At 37.9% G+C, this 23,814-nt stretch overlaps 1 protein-coding gene across 5 annotated transcripts in view; it reads right to left on the bottom strand.

The window, feature by feature from the left end:
* Positions 1–23,814, bottom strand: part of TRAPPC9 (trafficking protein particle complex subunit 9) — a 520,942-nt gene that overhangs the window by 328,431 nt on the left and 168,697 nt on the right. For all 5 annotated transcript variants that reach the window (XM_050890669.1, XM_050890668.1, XM_050890671.1 and 2 more), the window contains one exon: positions 12,353–12,495. In XM_050890669.1, the coding sequence (XP_050746626.1) occupies positions 12,353–12,495 (143 nt within the window). The remainder of the gene's footprint in view (positions 1–12,352; positions 12,496–23,814) is intronic.

The following is a 23,814-nucleotide window of genomic DNA, read 5'->3' as shown; positions in this document are numbered from 1 at the left end:
ATCATTTTCAGAGTATACACAGGAGTAACTGTGCTGCTACCTTGCAAACCTTTGAGACGGGAACACTCACAGGACAAGCACGGGAGGTTAAGGTTCACGTCACAAAAGTGATAGCAATGTCACAGGCAATTAGGCACTAAATGACAAGCAAGCACTGCTTGGGGACAGTAGCATGTCTCTTAGCACAAGTAAAAAGCAAAAGTAGAGGTGGAGCCTTTTTTAATATATATATTAAGGGTTTTCATTCTCTTTGGATAAAACCCCAATGAATACTGAATATAGACAAGAATGCATGAAGGTAGCTGAGTGCCTGAAGCAAACATGTCAAAACTCAAGAATTTCGAACAAATAAGGAGTCATAGCTCTTATTAGAAACTCCCTTCCTTAACAGGTCACAAGAAAGAAATGACTGGAAGGGCAGCATTCAAGTCGGTAGCTATCCTGTTACCAGTAAGGAATGGAAAAGAGAGAATAAAAAAAAAGCCTGGCTTCCATCTCATCATTAGGAGAGTGGGACAAGACCTGTGAAGACGCAGCAAACTTCTGCCGCTCCAGTACATACGAAGTTATGATCTTGTTGTGGTTTAGGCCCAGCTGGCAACAAAGCACCACGCGGCCGCTCACTCACTCCTCCCCCCCGGCAGGATGGGGAAGAGAAAATACAAGGAAAAGGCTCATGGGTCAACACAAGGACAGGGAGGGATCACTCACCAATTATGGTCACAGGTGAAACAGACTCGACTTGGGGGAAAAAAAGAAGTCAATTTAATTTGTTACCAATCAAATCAGAGTAGGATGATGAGAAATAGAACCGTACCTTAAAAACACACCTTCCCCCCACCCCTCCCTTCCTCCTGGGCTCACCTTTGTTCCCCATTCCTCTACCTCCTCCACCCCTAGCAGTGCAGAGGGACGGGGAATGGGGGTTGTGGTCAGTTCATCACACATTGTTTCTGCCACCCCTTCCTCCTCAGAGGGAGGACTCCTCACACTCTTCCCCTGCTCCAGCGTGGGGTCCCCCTCATGGGGGTCAGCCCTCCATGAGCTTCTCCAATGCGAGTCCTTTCCACGGGCTGTAGTCCTCCACGAACTGCTCCAGTGTGGGCTTTCCCACAGAGTTACAGCCTTCTCCGGGCCCAGCCACCTTCTCTGGCGTGGGGTCCTCCACGGGCTGCAGGGGAATCTCTGCTCCACCGTTAACCTCCATGGGCTGCAGGGGGACAGCCTGCCCTCTCACCACAGGCTGCAGGGGAATCCCTGATCCAGCGCCTGGAGCACCTCCTCCCTCTCCTTCTTCACTGACCTCGGTGTCTGCAGGGTTGTCTCTCTCACATCCCACTCCTTTCTTCACTGCCACTTCTTTTTTTAGGCAGTCTTTCCCCTTCTTAAATGTGCTGTCACAGAGGCGCTATCACCATCGCTGATGGGCTCGGCCTTGGCCAGAGGCAGGTCCGAGTTGGAGCCAGGGAAGCTTCTAGCAGCTTCTCACAGGAGCCCCCCTGTAGCCCCTCCCCTGCTACACAACCCCCCGCCACACAAACCCAACACAGATCTGCAAGAGAGAATTCTAGTGTAGACTGTGTTTACAAAATTCACCATGGAAGGAATTTTTTATTTATCCCATAGCAAAACCAAACAATTGTCTGAAATAACATTCAGGCCTTGTGCAATATCTTTTGGCAGCAGAACCAAAGTTTTGTAAATAAAACAATTCATGCCATAAATATAAAGGACCTATACAAGCAGCAGCCCTTCAGGACTAAACACCATCACAAATATTAAAAATTCCCACATATGAACTCTTGGAGCACGCAGTGAAAATTATGCATCATCATGACATTTATTTCATCCTCTTCAAACACTACACAAAATAGACATGTAGGGGAAATAATTGTTTCCTTGTTAATTTAAGTTAATTCTCCAGGGAAATCTTTAATTAAAAAAAATTAAAATCAAAGTTATAGAATTATTACAGTACTTTGAAAACTCAGAAGAATAAGATACAGGTATAAAAAGATTGAAGGTAACATTAAAACTGTAGAAAAAGATAGCATTAGACTTTCAGAGTAAATACGGGACAGTATCAAAGAGAATATCAGAGCAATGAAAACCAAACACAATTAAAGGTTGCAAAACAATTTGAATTAAAACAGCAAGCTTCAAATACTGGAAGCTGTATCCAAGTAAGGAAACCAAGACAAAGCATAAGCTCTGGAAAATTAGAGGTAACACCATAATAAAGTTAAAACGGAAAAAAGAAACCCTCAAGTTGTTAAAGAGCAATTTGCTAAAGATCTGAAAACTAGCATGATTTTTCAATTTTTTTTAACATGCTACAATCAGTAGGACTGTGTAGAACTGATGATGCTGAGTTATGACCTGGGTGAAAGTGGAAGTTTCAGGAAAACAAAGAATTAGCAAGAAAGCCAAATTAACTATTTATATTAAATTTCACTACAGGAGAACTTACAGAAGGCCATCCTTTGCGAGACAGGAATTAAAGAACCTATCTCAAATTGTCAGTAAATGAGATTTGAGAAGCAAATCATATTCACGCAAGTGTGATAAAGGAACTCCAATATGATTTTGCTGAACTACTACATATAAGTCCAGTCAGCAATCTGTTGCTTACATTAAGCTCTTTACCAGAGAATCTCAAACATCATATTGTTTTAAGGATTTTACGGCAATTGAGTAAATCTTAGACCATTAACCCTGGCCTCCATACTACGTAAATTAATTAAAAAAAAAAAGTATGTAAGCTTATAAAAAACTTAAAACACTCAAAATAATAAATGGATCTAAAGATGATTAAATTATATACCATAATGGCCTACCAAAATTTTTGGCTGAGAAATATCAGTCACAGGCCACAGATTCCTGGAACTGGGAAAGACTATCCCACATTTACACAATTTCTTCTTCCTTTTCCAAACTATCCACCACCATATAATAGTTTAAACTAAATATTTAAGGGGTTGGGGAGGGAGTTACAGGGTGAGTTACTGGGGAAAAAATCCACTTTGAGTGGATTTTGAGTCCTCTAAGTCTAGTTAAGTAGATGTTAGTTACCATTCATCCCAAAGAAGGCGGAGAACTCCATCTTCAACATTTCACACAACGTGCAGGGTCATCAGTGGCTTCCCAGTCTTTTTAGAGGTTTGGGGTCATTTTTAAAGTTTGGGTCAAACACGTCTAAAATAAGTCAGTTTGTGTTTGGCTGTTTTGGTTTTGTGGGTTTTTTTTTTCCTCCAGAACATCTATTGAGATGGCATGGTATCATCACACATTGACACACACAAAATTAACCGTCATCTAGTTTTATTCCATATACTTATGGACTTACAAGCATTTAAGAAAACAATATGAATTAGTACAGAGTTTCCCATTTCTGCAAAACCCAAATAATCCACTCTTCATGGATTACTCTGGAAGACACAGGACAGAAATACACTAGTGCACCACAAAAATCTCAACTCCCATATATCCACATTCCTATCTCCTCATCATACACCCCCCAAACTACCCACTGCTTTCTCACCCGTCCATCAACCACAGTGGACAGCGCAATGTTTTTGGCTGGCCCTAAGCTCATCCATGCCAACTGGCGCAGGGAACAGAACAGGTAACTGCTGAGCCCTTGCTTCTGCCTTTCCTCACTGGGACATAAATTAGGATATCTCTTCTTTGTCCAGTTATCAGTCTGCAGGAATATATTTAACTTTTCCCTGAAGCTGGCTGAAATTAGTCAAAATTTACCTAGGGGAGAGGGGGAAACAGGTAAAGTGGTCATATAAATCTCATTTCCCTATGAAATAAAATATAAAATTATCTAGAAAAACACAGCAGACACCACAAACATAACATCTGTCTTTTCTGAATGGAATGATACACAAATTATTGCATTACGTTCAAAGTCCAAATCAAATGAAGATGAATTAAAGCTGTACTGGACTGTGTATAGACTCTAGGATAAAGAACAAAAGTTCTTGAAAGGGTTTTACTCTTCTTTCCATCTGTCATTTTGACTGCTAATGGAAAGGAAATAAGCCTGGGTCAAACAGTTTCAGAGCTTAAGTGGAAGAATACTAAAAATCACAACGTGTGAACATTTTCCATTTCAATTATCTTCCGTATTTGTCCATGGTGTTTCCTTTAGAACAATCTACCATAAATTTCATGTTGAAGATTTTCTTTTACAAGTAACACAAAAATCTATACATCAGAAGGTTGTACATGCAAAAACTAGAATTACAAGGAAAGTTATTTTCAGTTGGGTGATCTATAATCTGAAAGTCTTAAAATAACATGCAAAATTAAGTCAATACTCATTTCAAACACTAAAAAATAAGAATTCTTAATCTTTTCTTGAAAATTGAGTTAATTCAACAGTGTCTTGAAGATTTATGGTATAAATTAATTTCTGTTATCCTCTGTTGCAGAATTCAGGATATAACACAAACAAAAGTCAGTGACATGATGAATCATGCTGTATTTTAAAAATCTTACAATGACAGTTACGATTCCAAAAATAGTCACAAAATTGGGGCCATGGGAACTTAAGGCAAGAGACAATTACACTGTAATCTAGAAATTTCTTTCAGGGGTATTGTGATTACTATTCCAATCCACTCTGAAATGACAGCAGATATAGTTCAGTAACATTACATACAATATTAAACACCAGATGCAGCTGCCATGCTCTAATGACGGCTCACTTCAGTGAATAATCTTAGTGCAGTTCTGTTTCTAGCTTAGTTTTGAAGTCAGTTTAAACAAGAAATGCTTAGGGGGGGTTGGCAAGTGATCTGCATCCTGACTCAGCTCAGCTTCCTCGTCAAACATGGAGTGTTTTCACATCCACACATTTGTTTGCTTCTTTTCTGTATTCTTTAAACAGGCATCCCTACTCAAAATGAGACATCAGAAAGTGAAGAGAAGCATTGGCAATGACGATAGGCAATGGCGTGCCAGATGACAACCCTGTTCTCCAAAATCCACTGACAAACACAGAGAGCAACATAGCCGTGCTGGTTTTGGCTGGGATAGAGTTAATTATCTTCAAAGAAGCTAGTATGAGGCTATGTTTTGGATTTGTGCTGAAAACAGTGTTGATAATTCAGGGATGGTTTCGTTATTGCTGAGCAGTGCTTGCACAGAGTCAAGGCCTTTGCTGCTTCTCACCCCACCCCACCAGCGAGGAGGCTGGGGGTGCACAAGAAGCTGGGAGGGGACACAGCCGGGACAGCTGACCCCAACTGACCAAAGGGATATTCCATACCATAGGACGTCATGCTCAGCCTATAAAGCTGGGGGAAGAAGGAGGAAGGGGGGGATGTTCAGAGTTATGGTGTTTGTCTTCCCAAGTAACTGTTATGTGTGATGGTGCCCTGCTTTCCTGGAGATGGCTGAACACCTGCCTGCCGATGGGAAGTGGTGGTTGAATTCCTTGTTTTGCTTTGCTTGCACATGTGGCTCTTGATTTATTTATTAAACTGTCTTTATCTGAACCCATGAGTTTTCTCACTTTTCCTCCTCCAATTCCCTCCCCCATCCAACCGAAGGGGGAGTGAGCGAGCAGCTGTGTGGTGCTTAGGTGCCGGCTGGGGTTAAATCACGACAACAGCAAAACAATGATCTAGAGCATCTTTGTTGGTGCTATTGTGTTTTCAATAGGGTTTCTTTAATTCAATTTAATTTTTATTAAATTCTCTAAAAATGAAGCTTTTGAGACTAACTTTAGATGATTAAGTGAGATTATCCATCTTACTGTTAAAAATCTTTTCACATATTCCAAGAACTGTCCTCATCTGACTTCTCCCAGTTGTAAACTTTTTCAATTATGCTAAATATTCCCAGCACATCTATAAATATTTGCAGATTTATGTTCTCACATCTTCATGTGCCAAACTGTACATATTTAACATTTTGATCTCAAAAATCAATTCTCTCAATCTGTAAGCTACTTTTTGCTGCTCTTCCGTGAACCTACTGCAACATTACACCATTAGCAGAGTTTAAGGTTAGCAAGATGATTTAACTATTGGATGTAACCTCCCATGTGTCATGGGTTCCCACTCGGTAGAATCTATATTGAGCTCAATGTGTGTATAAATAAAGAATATATTCTAGAAAGACATCCAGACTGGGAACATTAAAGAATGGTTATTAAATCCATTGCTTGACAGATTTTTCTAACCGTTTATCAGTATAATTGATCAAAATGAGAGCTTTATTTGTAGTTAAATTTGCCTGGTTTCCATTTTGACTGGCTTTTATTATTACTATTTTTCATTAACAAAACAGTGAATTTAATACTAATTATTTTCTCCATGTAGAAACATCCATTCATTTTAAACAGGTCGTATCTTAGCCTTCCTCCAACCTAAACAGATTGCTCTTCAAGCACCCAACCAAAAGAGTTTTTCTCTACCCTTCAAAGCTCTATGACATTTGAACACTGAAATAATGAGAAACAGAAGACTAGAAACAGCTGCCTGTCAGTAGGTAGTTGATTCTCATTCTGAATGTAGCAAATGTGACCACTCAATTTAAAAATTTGGCTACATAAAACCAAGAAGTGTTTCAGAAAACATTACAGAACTTTTTTATTGTGTAATGAAAATGTTTGTTAGAACATGACCAAAGAAACACGCTGTTTACTCTTTCCCTTGTATGATTTGTAAATATATAATGATCAGGATTTCTAACCTGAACCTGACTGCTGATGAGGCTGTGTTGCAATTTATTGTAGTGAAAATGTGGGCAACCCTGGAAACTGGAATGGAAATTCTGAAAATTATGTCTGATTTCATTAAGACCCAAAGTTTTACCTACCAAACTGGTGATCTCCTGAGAGCCCTCAACATAATCAAGATTGTTCTTTTTCAGTCTCCAAACACTTAGGTGAAACCAAGTTGGAAAAACTGGATCCTAACTTTAAATACAAAACAATGAAAGGTCTTAGACTAGGGAACACGCTGCAGGCTTTATTATGAACTGATGCCTTCTTTAGAAAACCAAAACATTTCATTAAATTATATACATTTATGGTACAAAGGAAAATTAACTTGAACCTACAGTTAGATGAACTGACACTTTGAATTTAACAGTGTCAGATCTGCTGCAGTTCCTTTTTTTTTTCCTCTGACTCAATTACAAGAAGAGAGTCTAAGCCTCTGCACTTGCCAAAAGAGATCTGCAGCTGATGTCTCGTCAGCTGTACGGTGGTTTTAAGATAGGAAGAAAAGTCCGCTGCCTCAAAAAAATTAAAAAATTTACCTTGTTCATCACCTTGAATTTGTAGAATTTACAGGTAAGAATATTCTTACATATCTGGCTTCAGAACTTTGCCCAAAAGTGAAGGCAGCACCGCTGCTGCACTGTGGATTGACTTCATCTACAAATTCAGACCAGCTCACCACCTTTGTAATAAGCAAGACCAAGATTTTCCAACCTTTATAGATGGCTGTTATTTAAGACACTTTTGTACCGATGGCATAATGGCAAGGGATACAAGGAGACCAACAGGCACCTCACAGCATGCAGAGTGTGTTACCTAACGTGTGGAGTGAAGCAGTATTTTTTCTGGCATTTTTTCATGCCCTCTGCTCTTTGATAAAGGCAATAAGGAAGGACATTCAGTGCCCGCCAAAACTGGCAGATAATGCCTTTGAGAGTATCAACATGTATAAAGGAGATAGTTCAAGACAATCTAGCTAGCACAAGCTTCAATGGCAGACTTTCTTGGAGCTAACAGTATGTCAAAATGAAAAGGTATATCACATGAAACTGTCAAGAGAACGTTTCCCTTACACTGAACCATTAGCATCAGATCTCTGTTGGCAGTCTAGGATCAGATCATCAGATCTCCGCTGGCAGTCTATAATCTGCTGGCAACTGAACTGTTTTGAGGCCTGAAATCACACCAGCAGTTTTGGGGCTAAGACTTGATAAGGAATCAATTAACATACGTCTGATTACAGAAGAGAATGAATACAATTCTACTATATAGATTTATCTGCATTTTATAGTAAATAAACAGTCAAGCAAGTAGATCCCTGAAGCCCTTTAAGACTTCAGTGATCTGCAGGTCAGTGAGCTGTAGGACAGACTGGGAAAATTTTCAACATTAACTCATTATCTCTTATATGCTATATATGTATATACCTACATTCTTCATTATGCATCACGGGACAATCATCTCAGGGCAAGCACAAACAAGCAGAATCAAGGATTACAGGTAACATGATCAGAGGCAAACAATTTCCCAGCACAAGGCTGTTCTGCCAGTCTTTTCGGATGCAGGCAGCTGAGTGAGCATAGGCTGATATACCCAGAGAAAAACCTCGGAGACGATTACGGCCGTTTACTGACAGAATATCATCTCTTCCAACAGAAGAGCTGATATCTGACTCCAAACTAGGCGACAGATTAGGCACTGCAGCATGTTAAGGGCTGCATCAAGCTAACCACGGATGCCTCTACAGACCAGCACAAACAAAGGTTAAAAGGACCTCTTGTCAGGACTAAACGCATCTGAAGATATACTGAAGATGCAGTTAATGAAACTTCTCCCGATAAAGCAGAAACCTGTGCATGAGTGGAAGACATAATTTTGGCTAGATATTTAGAAAAACAAAAACCAAACCAAAATCCCCAGTTGTTTCAGTGATATTTCCCATGCATATCTGCTCAAGTAGCTAAACAAAAGAAATACCAATTAAGTTTGGAAGACTTTTACATAAACTATAATCTTTATGTTACAACTAGGGGGGGGAAGTGATTTCATTAACATTTTTCTGTTTTTTTCAGCAAAGGCCTACGGGAAGAATCAATGTTCAAAGTTTTTTATTTTGCTTTGACTTTTTAAGCCCAGCAGCTAGTAAGCTATTGTTTCTTACTTTTGTTGAGGTAAAATGTAAAATAAAAACAACAAAAACATAAAAGAAAGGGAAAAAATTGAATCCAGAAAATGAAAGCAATGATAACTTTCATTCTGAAATGACAGCTGAGAAGGTAAATTATAAAATACAGTTTCTCATAATGACTAAACAAAAATAGCGCCTCAGATAGAATTTAAGCAATGAAATCTCAGCTGTAAATCAAAAGGAAATCAGAATCAAGAGTTTAACAGAGCAAGTAAAAGTAAAAAATTTGACTTATAATTTGCTGTCTGAGTCTCAGATATTGGCAGAGATGATCAACAGTCAAAAACCAAACTTTGTTTCATTTAATGATAAATAGTTATCCTTAGCAGATTGAAAGATGACATATTTCTGCTATTTTTCACTCTAAAATGTAATATCGAATGACACATGACTTCCCCTTACGATGGAGAACTAACACAGGGAAGCACAAGAGTAAAGGAATGGTGTTACTGATCACTAAAGCTAATAGTATGGAACAAACAGCAAGAGATAATAAGCACTTAAACCCAAAATGTATTCATGACTTAACAGACAATATATACCTAACGTAACAACAAAAAAGGTTTGAATAGCCTTTTGACAGGTTTTGCAATAAAACATTTCTGAAAGAAATTTAAATATTACACTATTTTCCCCCAACTCAGTAAAGCTTTTAGGCACCCTAATTAAAAGCAGTCACATCTTTAACTACATCTCCAATCAGCAAAAAACTTAAAATAAAGTTGCCACTGACTTAAATGCTGATCAGTATGATGAACAGGCAAAGAATGAAGCAAATGCATACGATATGAGCTGAAGCACTTGGCTGAACTGGAGCCACTATATATAGCACCTGCTGCTAGAAGACTTGTGAAACTGTACACAGCTGAACAATGCAGAAACTCTACCTTTGAATTAGCACCTCAATCTATTTTTAAAGATTTCAGGATTAAATACATTCCACACATAGTAAATTCCTGAGAATAGATCGAGAAGGCGGGGTAGGTTAACCTTGTCTTACACAAAACACGGCTGGGGAAATCTAGCACAAAAAGCCAGCTTACCAACAAGAGAGTTTCAAATAAAGCATGATGTTGTATTTGAAGCTTTTACCGAAGATTCGCAGCTTCACACCCAAGCTACTCTGTAACTATAGGAAAGTAATTGTGGCGAACCAAAGAGCAGTCGTGCTGCCCATTTAAAAGTCTGCATAGACAGAGTACAAAGGAGATTTCTGACACTGAATGAAGAGGACTATGCATGCAAATAAATGCAAACTGAGTATTTTAACCTGTGTAATGAATCTTCTTGAAAACAATTTAAAGCAGATGCTGTGGTACTTCCAGGTTGATAAAGAGAGATCACTTATTAAACCTTGAAAACCTTACAAAAGCCTAAGAATGTGTCATTGTAGGGATGAAACTCTGAACATCATTAATAAGGTTCGTGGAATTTCACAAACAGCTGTTCCAGAAACTATGTTCTGACTTTGCAAGTAGCATTAGATATACTTCACTAGAGCAGTTCCTAAAAGAATAAAATTGGGCCTGTTATGCTACACTTTCAAGCAGCAAAATGCTTGACTAACTTGCTTACCAATACAGCTATACAGTTTTAGGTCTCTTTTATAAGAGCTGGACACAATCTACTCATTAAAAAAACCTGCCTCATTTTTAAACACTTTTTACAAGAACTATTTCAGTGTTCTGCTATCTTTGCCTAACCTAAAATTCCCTTGCTATATGCAAAGGTCATTATTTACTTTATTACCTGCTGTGAAAAACAGATACTTATCCTCTTGGCAGTGCCACTTATGTAATTAAAAACTTAAGTCCCCTGTCAGTCTTCTCTTTTGCTTCAGCAAGACCAAGAGTTTCTTTAAACTTATGCTTTAGCATAAGTCACATTTTATCACTCTTCTTGCTCTACACTTTCTCCAACTTGTCCACTTTTCTTCATGTTTCTCCAAGTTCAAGCCCCAAACTTTTCTTGAGGCTTTACTTCTTTTGTTCACAGGAACAAAAGAAACACTTCACGTTTTGCAAGCTAGGTTGCTGTCCACCCATCCTTTGACATTCTTGCAGTGGTATGATATTTGTGACTCATTTCTTTCCTTTGAAAATGAAATATTCTCCCAATAACTCCTAGACTTATATTCCCTTTTAGCCTATCTTTAGGTTTTATTTCTGAAGTCTGCCATGAAAAAGGTCCTAGGACCAGTAGGAATCTCTTGGATCAATTAAGTTCACTCTCAGCTATTATTAGTAGTAGTATTACATAATCGCACTGAAATAATTTCAGAATTTAAACCAAACAAAATGCTTGCTCCCACTAAGCACACTGGCTTTCTTTTCAATAATCCTACTACTTGATAGTTGGTAGCTGATTATTACAAGGGGATTTTTAATAAAAGCATATTCCTGTCCAATTTGTAACAATTTTTTCTTGCACTAACTTCATCCTTCATCTAAAAGAGTATTTCCTCCTCCTTGATATTTATACCTCAGAAGTACTTATGCACTGAAACAAAGTCCACTCTCAGTCTTCTTTCTTCCCAAGAAACCCAAGCTCACTTATTTATCTTTTGAATGACAGCTATTCAAAGGCCACCTCTGGAACTGCCAGAGTTTGAATACATCCAAAAAATTTAAAGATTGTAGAGTATTTAATTACTAGCATAGGTGAACGTACACTAAGAAAAAATTGTTAAGGAACAGTAAAATCATTAACTTACTTACAAAATTCATTTTTGCAAAAGCTGCTTTGCTTAAGCAGTATGTAAAGCAATATAAAATTAATAAAAACATACAGAATAGGAACTGTGCATTTAGCAGCAAGTAAAAACAACTTTAGCAAAAAAAAATTATTAAAACTGATTGCACTCAGTGGCTGATGAATTTTAGGCAATCAGATTTTCGTAATTATGGCATTTGACCACCATCAGGTGTTGCCATGAGTTTTAAAACTCACTACGATACATGAAACTGCTCTGTGGCTTACAAGAGAAAGCAAGCACCAAATGAGAGAATGATTACAATTTACTCCTCACATCTGAAGACAATCATTTACACATGCATTTTGGGTAAGATTCTGTTAGACAAACACAAAACAATGTAATGCACAACACATCACAGCAGCCAAGAGATATAGAAAGAAGTCACCAATTTTTACAATAAACAGGAGATATCCTGTCCCTGGTAAAATAAACCATCATGAAAAAATGTTTGAACCTCAGAAACTGTCCAATGCACATGGACTGCTTTAATCATAGTCTGCAGTTAAAGGAGGCTGAACTCCTAAATGAGGAATTTTGAAAATTTGTTCACATAATTCTTAACCTACATGTTGCTGATGATATTGAAATTTTTCAGCATGGTCTTTAAGTTATAGCCAATATAGTAGAGACAATGAGTCAAATACACAAGAGCCAAAACAAGGCTTACCTTGTTGCTGGAAGGGTACTGACACGTGTGAAGAAAACAGATGGCTCTACTTCTACATGAAGGCCCAGTGAAAGGTTCCGGTAATATCCTTCAACATGTCCTGGTCCACCAGAGTACTTAAAATTCAAAATGGCTTCCAGCGTCTAGAGAAATAAAAGTAAATTACTTATTAGCTCTGTTTCATTACTGTGTATTTCACAAGTTCAATTAAGTTAGACCATAGAAGTGATTTACCAACAAAGTTTCTATGCCCTCAAGAATTTGCTTTCCTAACCCATCCATTCTATTATCTCAAGAAAAAAGGCAATCTAACAAATAACTGCAACTGTAAACAGTTGCTTTTTTTTCCTAATCCTTTCAAAAACTAAAGAGTACAGAACAAAGTCAGCTGGACTTCCCTTTACATAATTCCTCTCCATACCACATTTAACATAGAAAAAATGAAGAGCTTATTTTTGCTTAGAAGACTTCAGGGTTTATTAAATGATATGCTATTTCATACTCTTGAAAAATATTCACCACTTCATTACCTTCATAGTCAAACGGAAAACCTTTGAAGTTTTTGAGTGTGGACAGATAAAGATTACACAAAACTAAAAGCATCTCGTCTCTCAACAAGTCACTGTAAACATACGCTCATCTCCATTAACTAACAGATTAAAACAACACTGTTGACTAGATCTAGTGCATGAACCTTGTCTTTCTTCGATGTTCGTTTTACAGAACATGATTGGTTAGCAAATATTAAAAATGAGAATGATTCTCTAGCATTAATCTTATGCGCTCATTACTCTCAGTAGTACTGAGCCTTTACTTCTGTGATGAAATTTTGGGCTTTGTGTCTTTTTCCTTAATGAACAGCACGTGGGAAGCTTCCCAGCATAGCAGTCCCCATGTTATTATCAGTGTTCAAGCTCAGAACAAACCTTTGATTCATCCAAAGAGACTATACACCACCTCTTCTTTCATCACGTTCCTGAAATACAATTTGCTGGAAGCAAGGCGAGAATTTGGGAAGTGTCACTGGATTTTTTTTTCTCACCTCTTATCCTGGTCCCCAGGCAGCTGCTATTGCCATCTCTCAGAGCAAGAACAGAGGTAGTGACAGACCTCTACCCTAACATGGACCTTACCATATTATGCCGAAGCCTGTCTAGAAGGACCGGTGTTTCTTAAAAAGATTTAGAAACAATGCCAATCTCCTCTTTGATTGGCTTTTAGCTTATTCTTCATTAAAAAAAAAACAAACAACCCCCCAAAAACCCAAACCTCAAGTCAACAACTTATCCAGGAAACCAATTATATTTATCAGATGTCATCAACCCTCAGAGAGTTAAAAGTACTCTCCCTTTCATTTGAAGATTTACAAAACAATTTATGAAACCTGATAATTTTTTTCATAAGCTCTAAGGAACAATCTAAGGATTTTCTAACTTATAAAAAAACATTTATGTTTGATACCATTCTGTTTCTAAGTCTGGCTGGAGGAATAGAAACACCGATACAATCAACTTCTTAAAATAACCACATCCAGTGATTTAAAGAATACCAAAATCAAGAGTTTAATGTTTTGCTGCATGTGCATGCTTACATGTTTTGCCTATTTCCAGTGTGCTTTAAAGTAAAGCGGGCTAACTCCAATTCCTAATTTAGTTTCATTAAAATTCATGAGAGTCACCTTATAATACAAATAAAAACCTTCACTGGGCAGTCTGGACATACCCGTCTACTCTGTTTATGTCAATTCCTAATTTGTAGTTAATGAACTCACGTTTATGTTATGTCAGGAGAGCTAATCAATATTAAATACAAAAATCAAAAAGCGCAAACCCATTCAAAACATACTTCATTCTAATTAACCAGCTGGACCATTTAATAAAAACCAGAGCCAGACTCCATAAGTACAGGGATCTGACACTACTTACACTGTCATGTGAGAATGGACTTCAATTTCAATTAGGAAATCTGTGAAAACTCTAAAATATATATACAGAATATATGTTCTGTATTATTGCTGTAATACTCACAGTATCCTGCTTGGAAAAGCTACTGTGGTATGGATCCATGGTTCATTCTACACAGCACCATGGCACAAAGCTGCTTTATTAAGCCCAGTCCCATATAATTACAGGTAAACACGTAATAAATGTTAGTTTGAAAGGTCACAGAGCATTATCATTCCAGATGCAAAACCCTTCGTAACATCCCGTACCAAATGAAAAACCTCCAGAAAAAAGGCTAAAAAATACAGCCATTATGTGCCATTGATGAGCAGGAGAGTTTAAGGGCATCATCATAATTTTGGTCCCTGTTGTAGCGAGGAATTTGTCAAAGAAAACTTGCTGATGACCCTGCGTGTCCCCCACACCCCATGCTAGAGAACAGGAAAAAGAAAACCTAATGGTCTATTAATCTAGACAACAGGAGGACATCTCTTCTCACCCAAAATGTAAGATCTAACTGGGGACATTTAATAGTGAGGACACAAGAGATTTTTAATATCTCTGAGAACCACAGAACACCCAAACCTATATTCTTTCTCTGGCCACGATAATTTGCAGGGTTCCTAGAAACGTATGCACATGCACAAAGATAAAACATCAGGCAGACTCTACATCAGGACTGTAGACATATGTGGGGGGGAGCATGACTGAAGGAAGTAAGTTTTTCAGGAGCCTTCAGGTGATCAGAGAAAGTTTTATTGCTTAAGATTCATATAATATGAACAGAATGTAAAAAAACCCCAAATTCAATCTCTTTTAAACCCCTCTACGCACACACACCTTGGAAAGGACTCCACATACTATATGAAAGATTGATTTTCTATCTCTAGGATAGAAAAAAAAAAAAATCCTACACTGTCATAAATTTACAAAGCTCCAATCTAAAACAATTTAGCACTCTCTCCCACAGTACCTGCAGAGAACAGTCCAAATGCTACAGCCCCCTACTTAAATAATGTTGTATACTTACTCCAGCGGTCTTGTCAAACCTACACAAATAACAGACTGAGCTGCAGATTCTATTCATCTTTACAAATACCGATAGAATTTATTAGATTTCTCCAAACTGCATCACTGCAGACCAAAAGGAAATGGCAGGGTGTCACTACAAACATAATTTTGCCTGCAGATGATCCATAAAAAAGGAAAGGAAGGAAGGACGGAGTACACCGGCCTCTCAGGGCAGGCAGCCAGGAAAAGAAGCCTATTTTTAACTGAACACATCTGGAATTCAGAATATCTGTGGATTGGGGGGGGATTCTTGTTTTTAAGCAGATTTGACTTCTGGAAACTCAACAGTAAAAATACGGATAAATTGTTTAAGCTATATGATGACTTTGGCTTGATAAATTTTTTACTACTTCATTGGTCCTTCCTTCTATTGATGAAGAAAAGGAAACAAAAGTGTTTCTGCATGTAAGTTCCAGATGACAAGACTCTTAACCAACGGCACCAGACATTAATACCACCTACTATATTGACAAGAAATATTTTACAGATAAACTACCAAAAAAATTACCATTTCAGTTTCTCTCATGCATTTTGTCCTCAAACATATTTTCTGCATAGAGCAGGTACCAGTTTTTTTTTTTAAAACAATCATTCTCTCTAGTCTGCTCATGTGAATCCTTCCCATATTCACTTCCATAACAGAATTAAAAGCAAAATTAGAAAAGAACTACTACTTGAATAACACTATGCCACTAACAAAAAGCAAAACATTTGGCATTAAAGTTTCCTAACTAAAGGACAACAGTTAGTACTCTTCTGCCAATCCCTCAATAGTGACTCTGCCTGCACAGTAAAACCTTTCATATACCGATTTTTAATTGCCAGTTCAAACAATTATAATCTACAACTCAGATCAATTATTTCTACAGAACTACTACTATAGTACTTCCTACCCAGAAGTAGAGAGCAAAATCTAAAGAGAATTTCCACATAATTCTACAGGATATTGCTACTTACGCAGAAGCTAGAACATTACTGATTGAGAACAGATCTCCCCAAAACAGCTAATGACACAAGAAACACATAAATGGCGGGGGAAAGAGCAGTGATGAAGGGGATTTCTTGTGCTGGGAAGTTAAATACGGTGCTCAATCCTTTCTGTATGCTTGTTCTCAAGTAAGAGGGTTGACTGACTACCAGAGTCAAGAAGCTTTACCCCCAAAAAGTTTTCAAAGTTATATGTAGCAAAGAACACTATTTTAGTGCAAAAAGTTGGCTTGGACCGAGAGTATGCTAAGGTAACTATAATCCAAGGATATAATAATCCACCTGCAGAGATGTAATCATTATATGCTGTATGTAAAGGAAAATAAACATTCCATAGGAGAAAACAAAATATTAGCTTAATATAATATTAGCAACTCTCATAATTAGACTGGTTTTTTAAGAAAAAATCCTTCAAGATACGAAAAACATTAAAAGAGTAATTTTCTTTTAAAAAACAGGAATAATTACTGAACAGCAACATTAGATATAATCAACAAAGAAACTACCAACAATGAGAGCGATATACACAGCAGGTGAATTAGTAGTCAGGAAACTCAAATTGATAGTGATATATTGTTAATGAGTAAACAATCAATAAAATGCTCACATACTTTCCTCCTCACTGCTGAAAAATACTTTCATGCATCTACATTTTTGGTTTTGTAAAATTTACAAAGTTGGAAATGGTTCAGGCCAGGAGCTCCTGGGTTTAATTCTTACATCGTCTATCCTGCTTAGTAGATTTGTTTCTTTATTCTTTGTTCCTTCATTCCTAAGCAATTTTACTAGCAATAGCAACAACTCTGATTTTATCCCTGTGCGTATCTTGCTACTGGAAGAACGAGAAGATTCTGTTTCATAGTATTTCTTCTTATAGTATCGCATCACCACACATACTGCATTTTGTGTTTCAGATAGCAAAGCAAGATTTTGTCGTCAATTTTTTTCCAAACTGGAACATTAATTTTTGAAATATTAATATTAATTTTTGAAATATTAATATTAATTTTTGAAATCAGTGTTTTCCATAACTAAATTAGCAAATCATACTTTGTAAGAAAGGCGCACATATGCTGCATTTTCAGGTCTTTTCTAAATTCCCTTAGTATAGTAAAAATGACACTAAGTAGATCTCAACATTTAATACAAGATCAAATGCCAGTACTTAGCTACAGGCAGTTTGCTCCTGAGACTCTGCAGATACTGACTGCAATAACTGTGAAGAAATACCGGAACGCACCATTGCAGGCTCCCCATTAAGATACAATGTTTAAAAAAAAGCAGCATGAAGACCAGACTAAAAATACATAAATTCAGAATATAATCTTTCCATTTTAGTTTCTGAACTGCTTATAGAAAACGATTCTTACTAATAATTTCTCATGGGATTAGGGCTTGAAATTTGAAAAAGAACTTATGCTAGGTGTGTAATCTTCAAATATACCTTCCTTTAAAAAAAAAAAAAAAAAAATTCCCCAACAGTAAACATGTTTTCTTCCCAAATCCCATCATGCTCCTGATCTGCTTCTTACGCAAATTAGCATTAGCACGACATGCTCCGTGCATTCATGGGTGTTTAGCCATTCTTCCTGACTTTTAGCCTCTTTTCTCATTGGATGCCTTTTGTTTTCTGGTTTGTTTGGGTGGCTTTATTTTCCTTAAGCAGACTATAAACCCCAATTTTGTTAAATTTTCTCTGCCTCCCTCCTTCTTTCCTCTCCTCTGAGCATTCCACTCCCATATTCAACCCTGATGGGCAATCAGTGATATTCATCAGTAATAAAGAGAAATAAAAATGTAGTAGTTCATCAGTTCCATCTCGCAAAGGGCACCAGAGACTCTCTCTCTCCAGAATTAATTTCTCAGTTTCTTCTACTGGGTGCCATGCTTAAATTCTTTTAAGAGCTTTGAGGATTGTGTAAATAAATCACGGATCAGGAATTTCAGCTGCCTAACTGTAACTAATTAAATTATCTGGCAGTAACAAAGAGAAAGTGAGTTTCTCAAATTAACAACACTCTTTCAACAGCAGCAGGTAACCCTGGCAATAAATATGCTAGCAACAACAGCAAAGAGAAGGCCAGCTGAAAGCGTGCTCAGAGTGCCAACGCTGCTGACACAGACGGTGTCCCACAGCCTCAGCTCCGTGGGTGCAGTGATGCAGAGCTGGTGGCATCTCCAAGCCTCTGCCCTTCCATAGCTTCCTCGCTGCTTCTGGGACACGAGGCTGAGCTCTCCTCAGGGCTGTCGTACCTGCACACCCCCGCAGGGCCTCCATGATGCTTCAGGCTGCAGACCACGGTTCCAAACGGTGCATTCAAGCCCTCTTCTGCTCCTTGCTGCCTCAGACCAGTCCTACTCGCTCACCTTCATTCATGCTGAGAAGCCGCATGGTTTATCCCCATCCGCACAGCACACAGTTACCACAGACTGGAGTAGGGGGTTTTGCCCTCATCAGACTAAATGTTTTATCCTTCTTTCTATATGTGGCTCCATACCTCAATTTCCCACCTTTACGATCAAAATCACCTGGCCTAAGCATTACTGGACCAAACCCAAAAAGGTCCAGTCTTGGAGACTGCAAGCTTTCGAATCCAAGCACATGGGATATGCTGCTCCAGCACCACGGTTCATACAGAAATGCAGTACACTGAACACAGTTGAATCTTTTTTCAGGGAAAGACCAGAATGTGAGCATTGGGAGGGAAATGGAGAAGCCTACGTAGCTGAAACCAAGGAAGATGGGACTCAAATACGGCAAGCTTCCAGTCCTTGGACCAATTTGTGAATGCAAAGACTGTGTCTATGTTTGGAGTTGATCTCATGAAAAAATTCAGTCCTGGCATTTAGAAATGCACACATCTCTGCCTATGTATTCATATGGCTATCAAAATTAATTTAGTTAGCACTTTTCTTGAGTTTTAGTTTACAATAGTCTAATAAAAGACAAATACTTGTGATTTTTGCTTCTTTCTCCCATCATTGAGCCTACAGTCCATGATTCCACAGGGTAATCTGGCAAAGGATAAAGTCTGTATAAAAATCAGGCTTAAAGGATAAAGTCTGTAGAAAAAAAAAGACGCTTAACAGCAGTGTTAGGAGAAGTAAGAGGTGCCCTTATGTACATAAGCTGAATATCCTCCTGCCCACTTGTTCTCAGGAGGATAAAAGAAAAAAAACCACACACCTCCACACCACTAAAGAGGAAAAACAGAGTAACTGCTGACTAGCTAGAGATTCTATAATTCTCCTTGGGAGGACAAAGATCTCCAATCTAATAGAAAAAAACCTCCAACTAAATGTCAATAGCACTGTGTTTTTATTACTCCCTGTTGATGAGAGCTAAGCAAAGAACAGCATTACTGAAACCTGAATGCTCTCACGACATCATGGTTTCTGAGATACACACGCTTCTTAGCATTCACTCTTTGGACCGGTCTCTTACTGCAAAACTCAGACCATAGGGACTTGGAGGCTGATATCTTCAAAGCTTCTTCCATGCAGGAATTCACATCATTCCCTCAAACACTTAGACATTCCTTTACTTGAAATACTGGTATTGAAAGGACATTTGAGAGGAGAAGTGGAGTATGTAATTTGTGATAAGGAGAGCACCAAGCCTTTACCTTACAAGGTTTATTTCAAGCTGAGTACTATTCCAAAACTGAAAATAAATTAGTCCTCCCTGATGGCTTTAGTACCTGGCACAAATCTTAGGCTGCCCAAGAAAGGTCCACAAGAAATGAAGATCAGAAATGGAATACGTGAAACACCATATATGAAATTTTCTGCCTGTAGAAAACAGCATATCATGGTCATAAAAAGTAAATTATATCATAAATTGAATTTTTACATGACAGTAATTGATGGAATGAGTGCGCAGTGATATCATGCAACTTTGCAGAAAGAGATCTAGTCATTGCTATCTCTCTCACTGGAGAGTATTAGTCTTTTCACTTACAGCTAACCCGTCTGATTTTCTGATACACCAATTATATTTTAGGGTTTATGTATTTTTATTAATGACACAATAACTCTCTCTTTTTTTAGCTGAAAAATAAATTCTGTATTTTTAAGGAGAAATTAAACAGCCAAGAAAGGACAGAAAGTACCTATAGATTTCTCTGAATGCAAATCATGAAGTAAACCTAAATCTACTGGAATACTTAATTGATCAAGGTAGAACTCCTAATTTTCCCCAAATAGGAAAAGGAGACTCTCCCAGTAGATACTGTTCCTTAAAGCACCAAATAGTATAGTAATTGATAGCAAGAGCCCTGATACATGCATTATAAAAAGGATATGCATATGTAATCATCTTGTAGTGCATATGTAATCATCCTCTAGGACCAAACTGCAGCAAGCATTCTCCATATTAATTTTTCTCCTCTGTATTCCATTAAAAATATACACGGCAACTACAAAAGCTGTGATAAAATTCTTAATAACTGATTAAGCAATGAAATAATAAACTGTGCCACTGCAGCAAGTCAGACCTTTTTATGTGCAAATACAAACAAAGCCCACATTGTTATTCCTGTTAAACTACTTTATCAGTCTAAAGCAAAATTAAATATAATTTTTAGCACATGTGTTAATCAGGTGAATTTATACAACCAGCCTATTGAACAAGGTGCCTGTTGTGTTCATGCTCTAGTGTAGTTTTACTCAAGTACACCTACAGCATACACACTGACTTTCAGTAGCAATTTTTGCAGTACACCAATGTTTATCTAGCTCATCCATCTACATTTATGTCTAGTTAAGCCCCTGAACAATGAAACTGCTGCATCCCTTTGTAAAAATAGCACAATGGCAATGACAAGTAGCTGAAGCTAAATATAGCTCCTGCAGGCATATGCCGGGAATTAAATAGTACATTTTACCCCTTCCCAATCCTAAATCAGTAAGCTTCAACAAGGAATCTCTAGTGAATACACACAGGAGCTCAATAAATGCCCCTTAAGCTTACAAGGCATATTCTGAATCTGTGCTAGCTAAAAATAGCTGTGTTTATAATGAGAATGGAGATGTGAGCAGAATAATATTAAGTTTAAAGGCAGGCATGCTATAGTCATTCCACATTAACGAACAGGGTGAATCAAAGGTCATTCTAACAAACAGATATACAGATTGACAGATAAAATACAATATACAGCAATCTTTTACTGAAGAGCATTCATCTCACATTAAACTGTGCACTTTCTAATTGGCTATTGCAGCCACACATTCACAAGTTATTTTGTGTACATTTTTTAGCTAGAACACAAGTTGTTACTTCCAAAAAATAGGAGAGAAAGGAGTATACAGCACTATTCCTCCGGACAGTATTCCCTCCTAGAGTTCAATTCCCCTCTGGAAATATTCAGGAAATAAAATACGTAATTCTTCTTGTAATATTAATCACAGAATTCTGCTTTCTTTTATTAAAGGCAAATTGCATCCAGGCCTCCAGGGCAGTACTATTGCAGCCGAATGCCCAAGTGGCTGATGCATGTTCTTAACTGCCTCAAAGGTTATACCTCCGTCAACTCAGATACAAGCACTGCTGACCGCAGCTATCAGAGTCTCATTCTTGGCTGAGATACAGATGAGAGATTAAAAATAATTGAAATACAGGTAGCTTTTGTATGGAACATTCCCACTGAGAGTTTTCCGTCTACTGACACTAAACTGCAGAACTTCTTAGAAAAACATGTGCTAGGAAATCAGGCAGCCCTGCTTTCTGTTCTTGGAGGACTTGAAGGAATGGAGGGGCAAGTCATCACACGTGTTCCTCAATAACTTCTCCAATTCTGAAATCCTGCCGTGATTCTGAAGTAGGAAGGTACAAAAGGAGAGTAAATGCAGGGACAGATGTTGATGAACAAATCACACAGACACACACATATCCCTCACGTCCCCTTCAAAGGGGAAATTTCTCTATGTGGAGACCAACAACTCAGACTGGTTCTCCCAGCAATGGCTATCTAACATGTTGGTTGCTGTAAAGAAGCATCACTGAACGTATTTCTTCACTGAAACCTGTTCATTACACCTTGTATCAGGGTCCCCAAGAGCAAAGGCACAAGATGCTGGCAGATATCTTCTCACTAAAAGAACACACCCGTGAGAGGTGGATAAAACCAACTCTTGCGCATAACGGTGCAAAGAATGCATCCAGCATAAACATCCCACGTTATGAAATCATAAATGAAATAACAAGATAGTATAAAAACAGTCACAATCCCAGAAAGAACATCAGGAAAAACCCAAAAACATGCGCTGCACAAGTGACTCCCCAATTAAGAACGACACATCTGATCAATGTGGCTACTCATCCACAAGCAGGTCATCTCTCACTTTCGAGAGCGAGTACACTGCTTTTTTAATTGCTATCCACCACATCTTGCTACTGCAGACTCAGCAATCAAGTATTATCTTTCAGTATATATTTTGAGTTAAACAGATGAGAATTTTAGAAAGCTGTATGACACTGTTAAAGTTTGCAGATGTGAGTGCAAGTTTTCTTCTCCCACCCTCCCACCCAGGAAGTGAATCAAAGCAACATCACCAAGCCTGAATAGGCTCACATGCAACAACCTGAAGTCTCTGGAAAACAGAATGAAGTTATTTAGTTTTATTTTTTCATGCCAAACACTTCTACACTGTTTCACACTTCCTCAACACTGGCCTAACCCTTCTCTGTTCCCTTCTACCATGTCCTTTGTGAGAAAAGGGGATGAGATTGCACACAAAGTGGGGTAAACACAGAAGAAACTTTCTGGTTTGCTCTCTATTCCTCTACTTTCTGTTCTTCCTAATATTGTTTGCCTTTTGCATTGCTACTAGAAATTAAACTAACATCTTTGTAGTATGTCTCATACCTCCAAGACCTCTATCCTTAATGGCAACAGTTAATTCAGAGCCCATTGCTGTGTATTTGGACTTAAGATTGCGTTTTCTTCATGTGCATTACTTTACAATGCACATGGGGATCAATGCTGATCTTCATCTCAAATTTTAACAACCCACCTCTACCACAAGATAATCTTTAAAAGTTGGTTTTCATATATGATACCATTGACAAACTTTGATACAATCCTAATCACCCCAATATCCAGATCCTTTATAAGCATGCTGAATGGCACAGGCATAATACAGATCCCTACCAATTAGGCTGGAGACCACCTTTCAGTGAGTAAATGGGACATTTATCCTGCCTTTAACCAGCTCTTGAGTCATGATGGGACCTCCACTCTTATCTCACAGCGTATTTGTTTCTCTCAAAGAGCCTTTTGTGAGAGTCTTTTTGGAAGTGTTTTAGGAATCGAGTAAACAGTATCACCAATTTTCCCTTTGTTCACAAGCTCAGCATATGCTTCAAAGAATTCTGACAGATTTGCTTACCATGACTGCCCTTCATAAAAAAAACATTTCAACAGTATCCCAACATACGTACCTTATTATTATTAACTCTGC

The sequence above is a fragment of the Gymnogyps californianus genome, chromosome 2 (assembly GCF_018139145.2).
Source record: "Gymnogyps californianus isolate 813 chromosome 2, ASM1813914v2, whole genome shotgun sequence".
Taxonomy (NCBI): Eukaryota; Metazoa; Chordata; class Aves; order Accipitriformes; family Cathartidae; genus Gymnogyps; species Gymnogyps californianus.
This window is presented reverse-complemented; position numbering and strand designations above follow the sequence as displayed.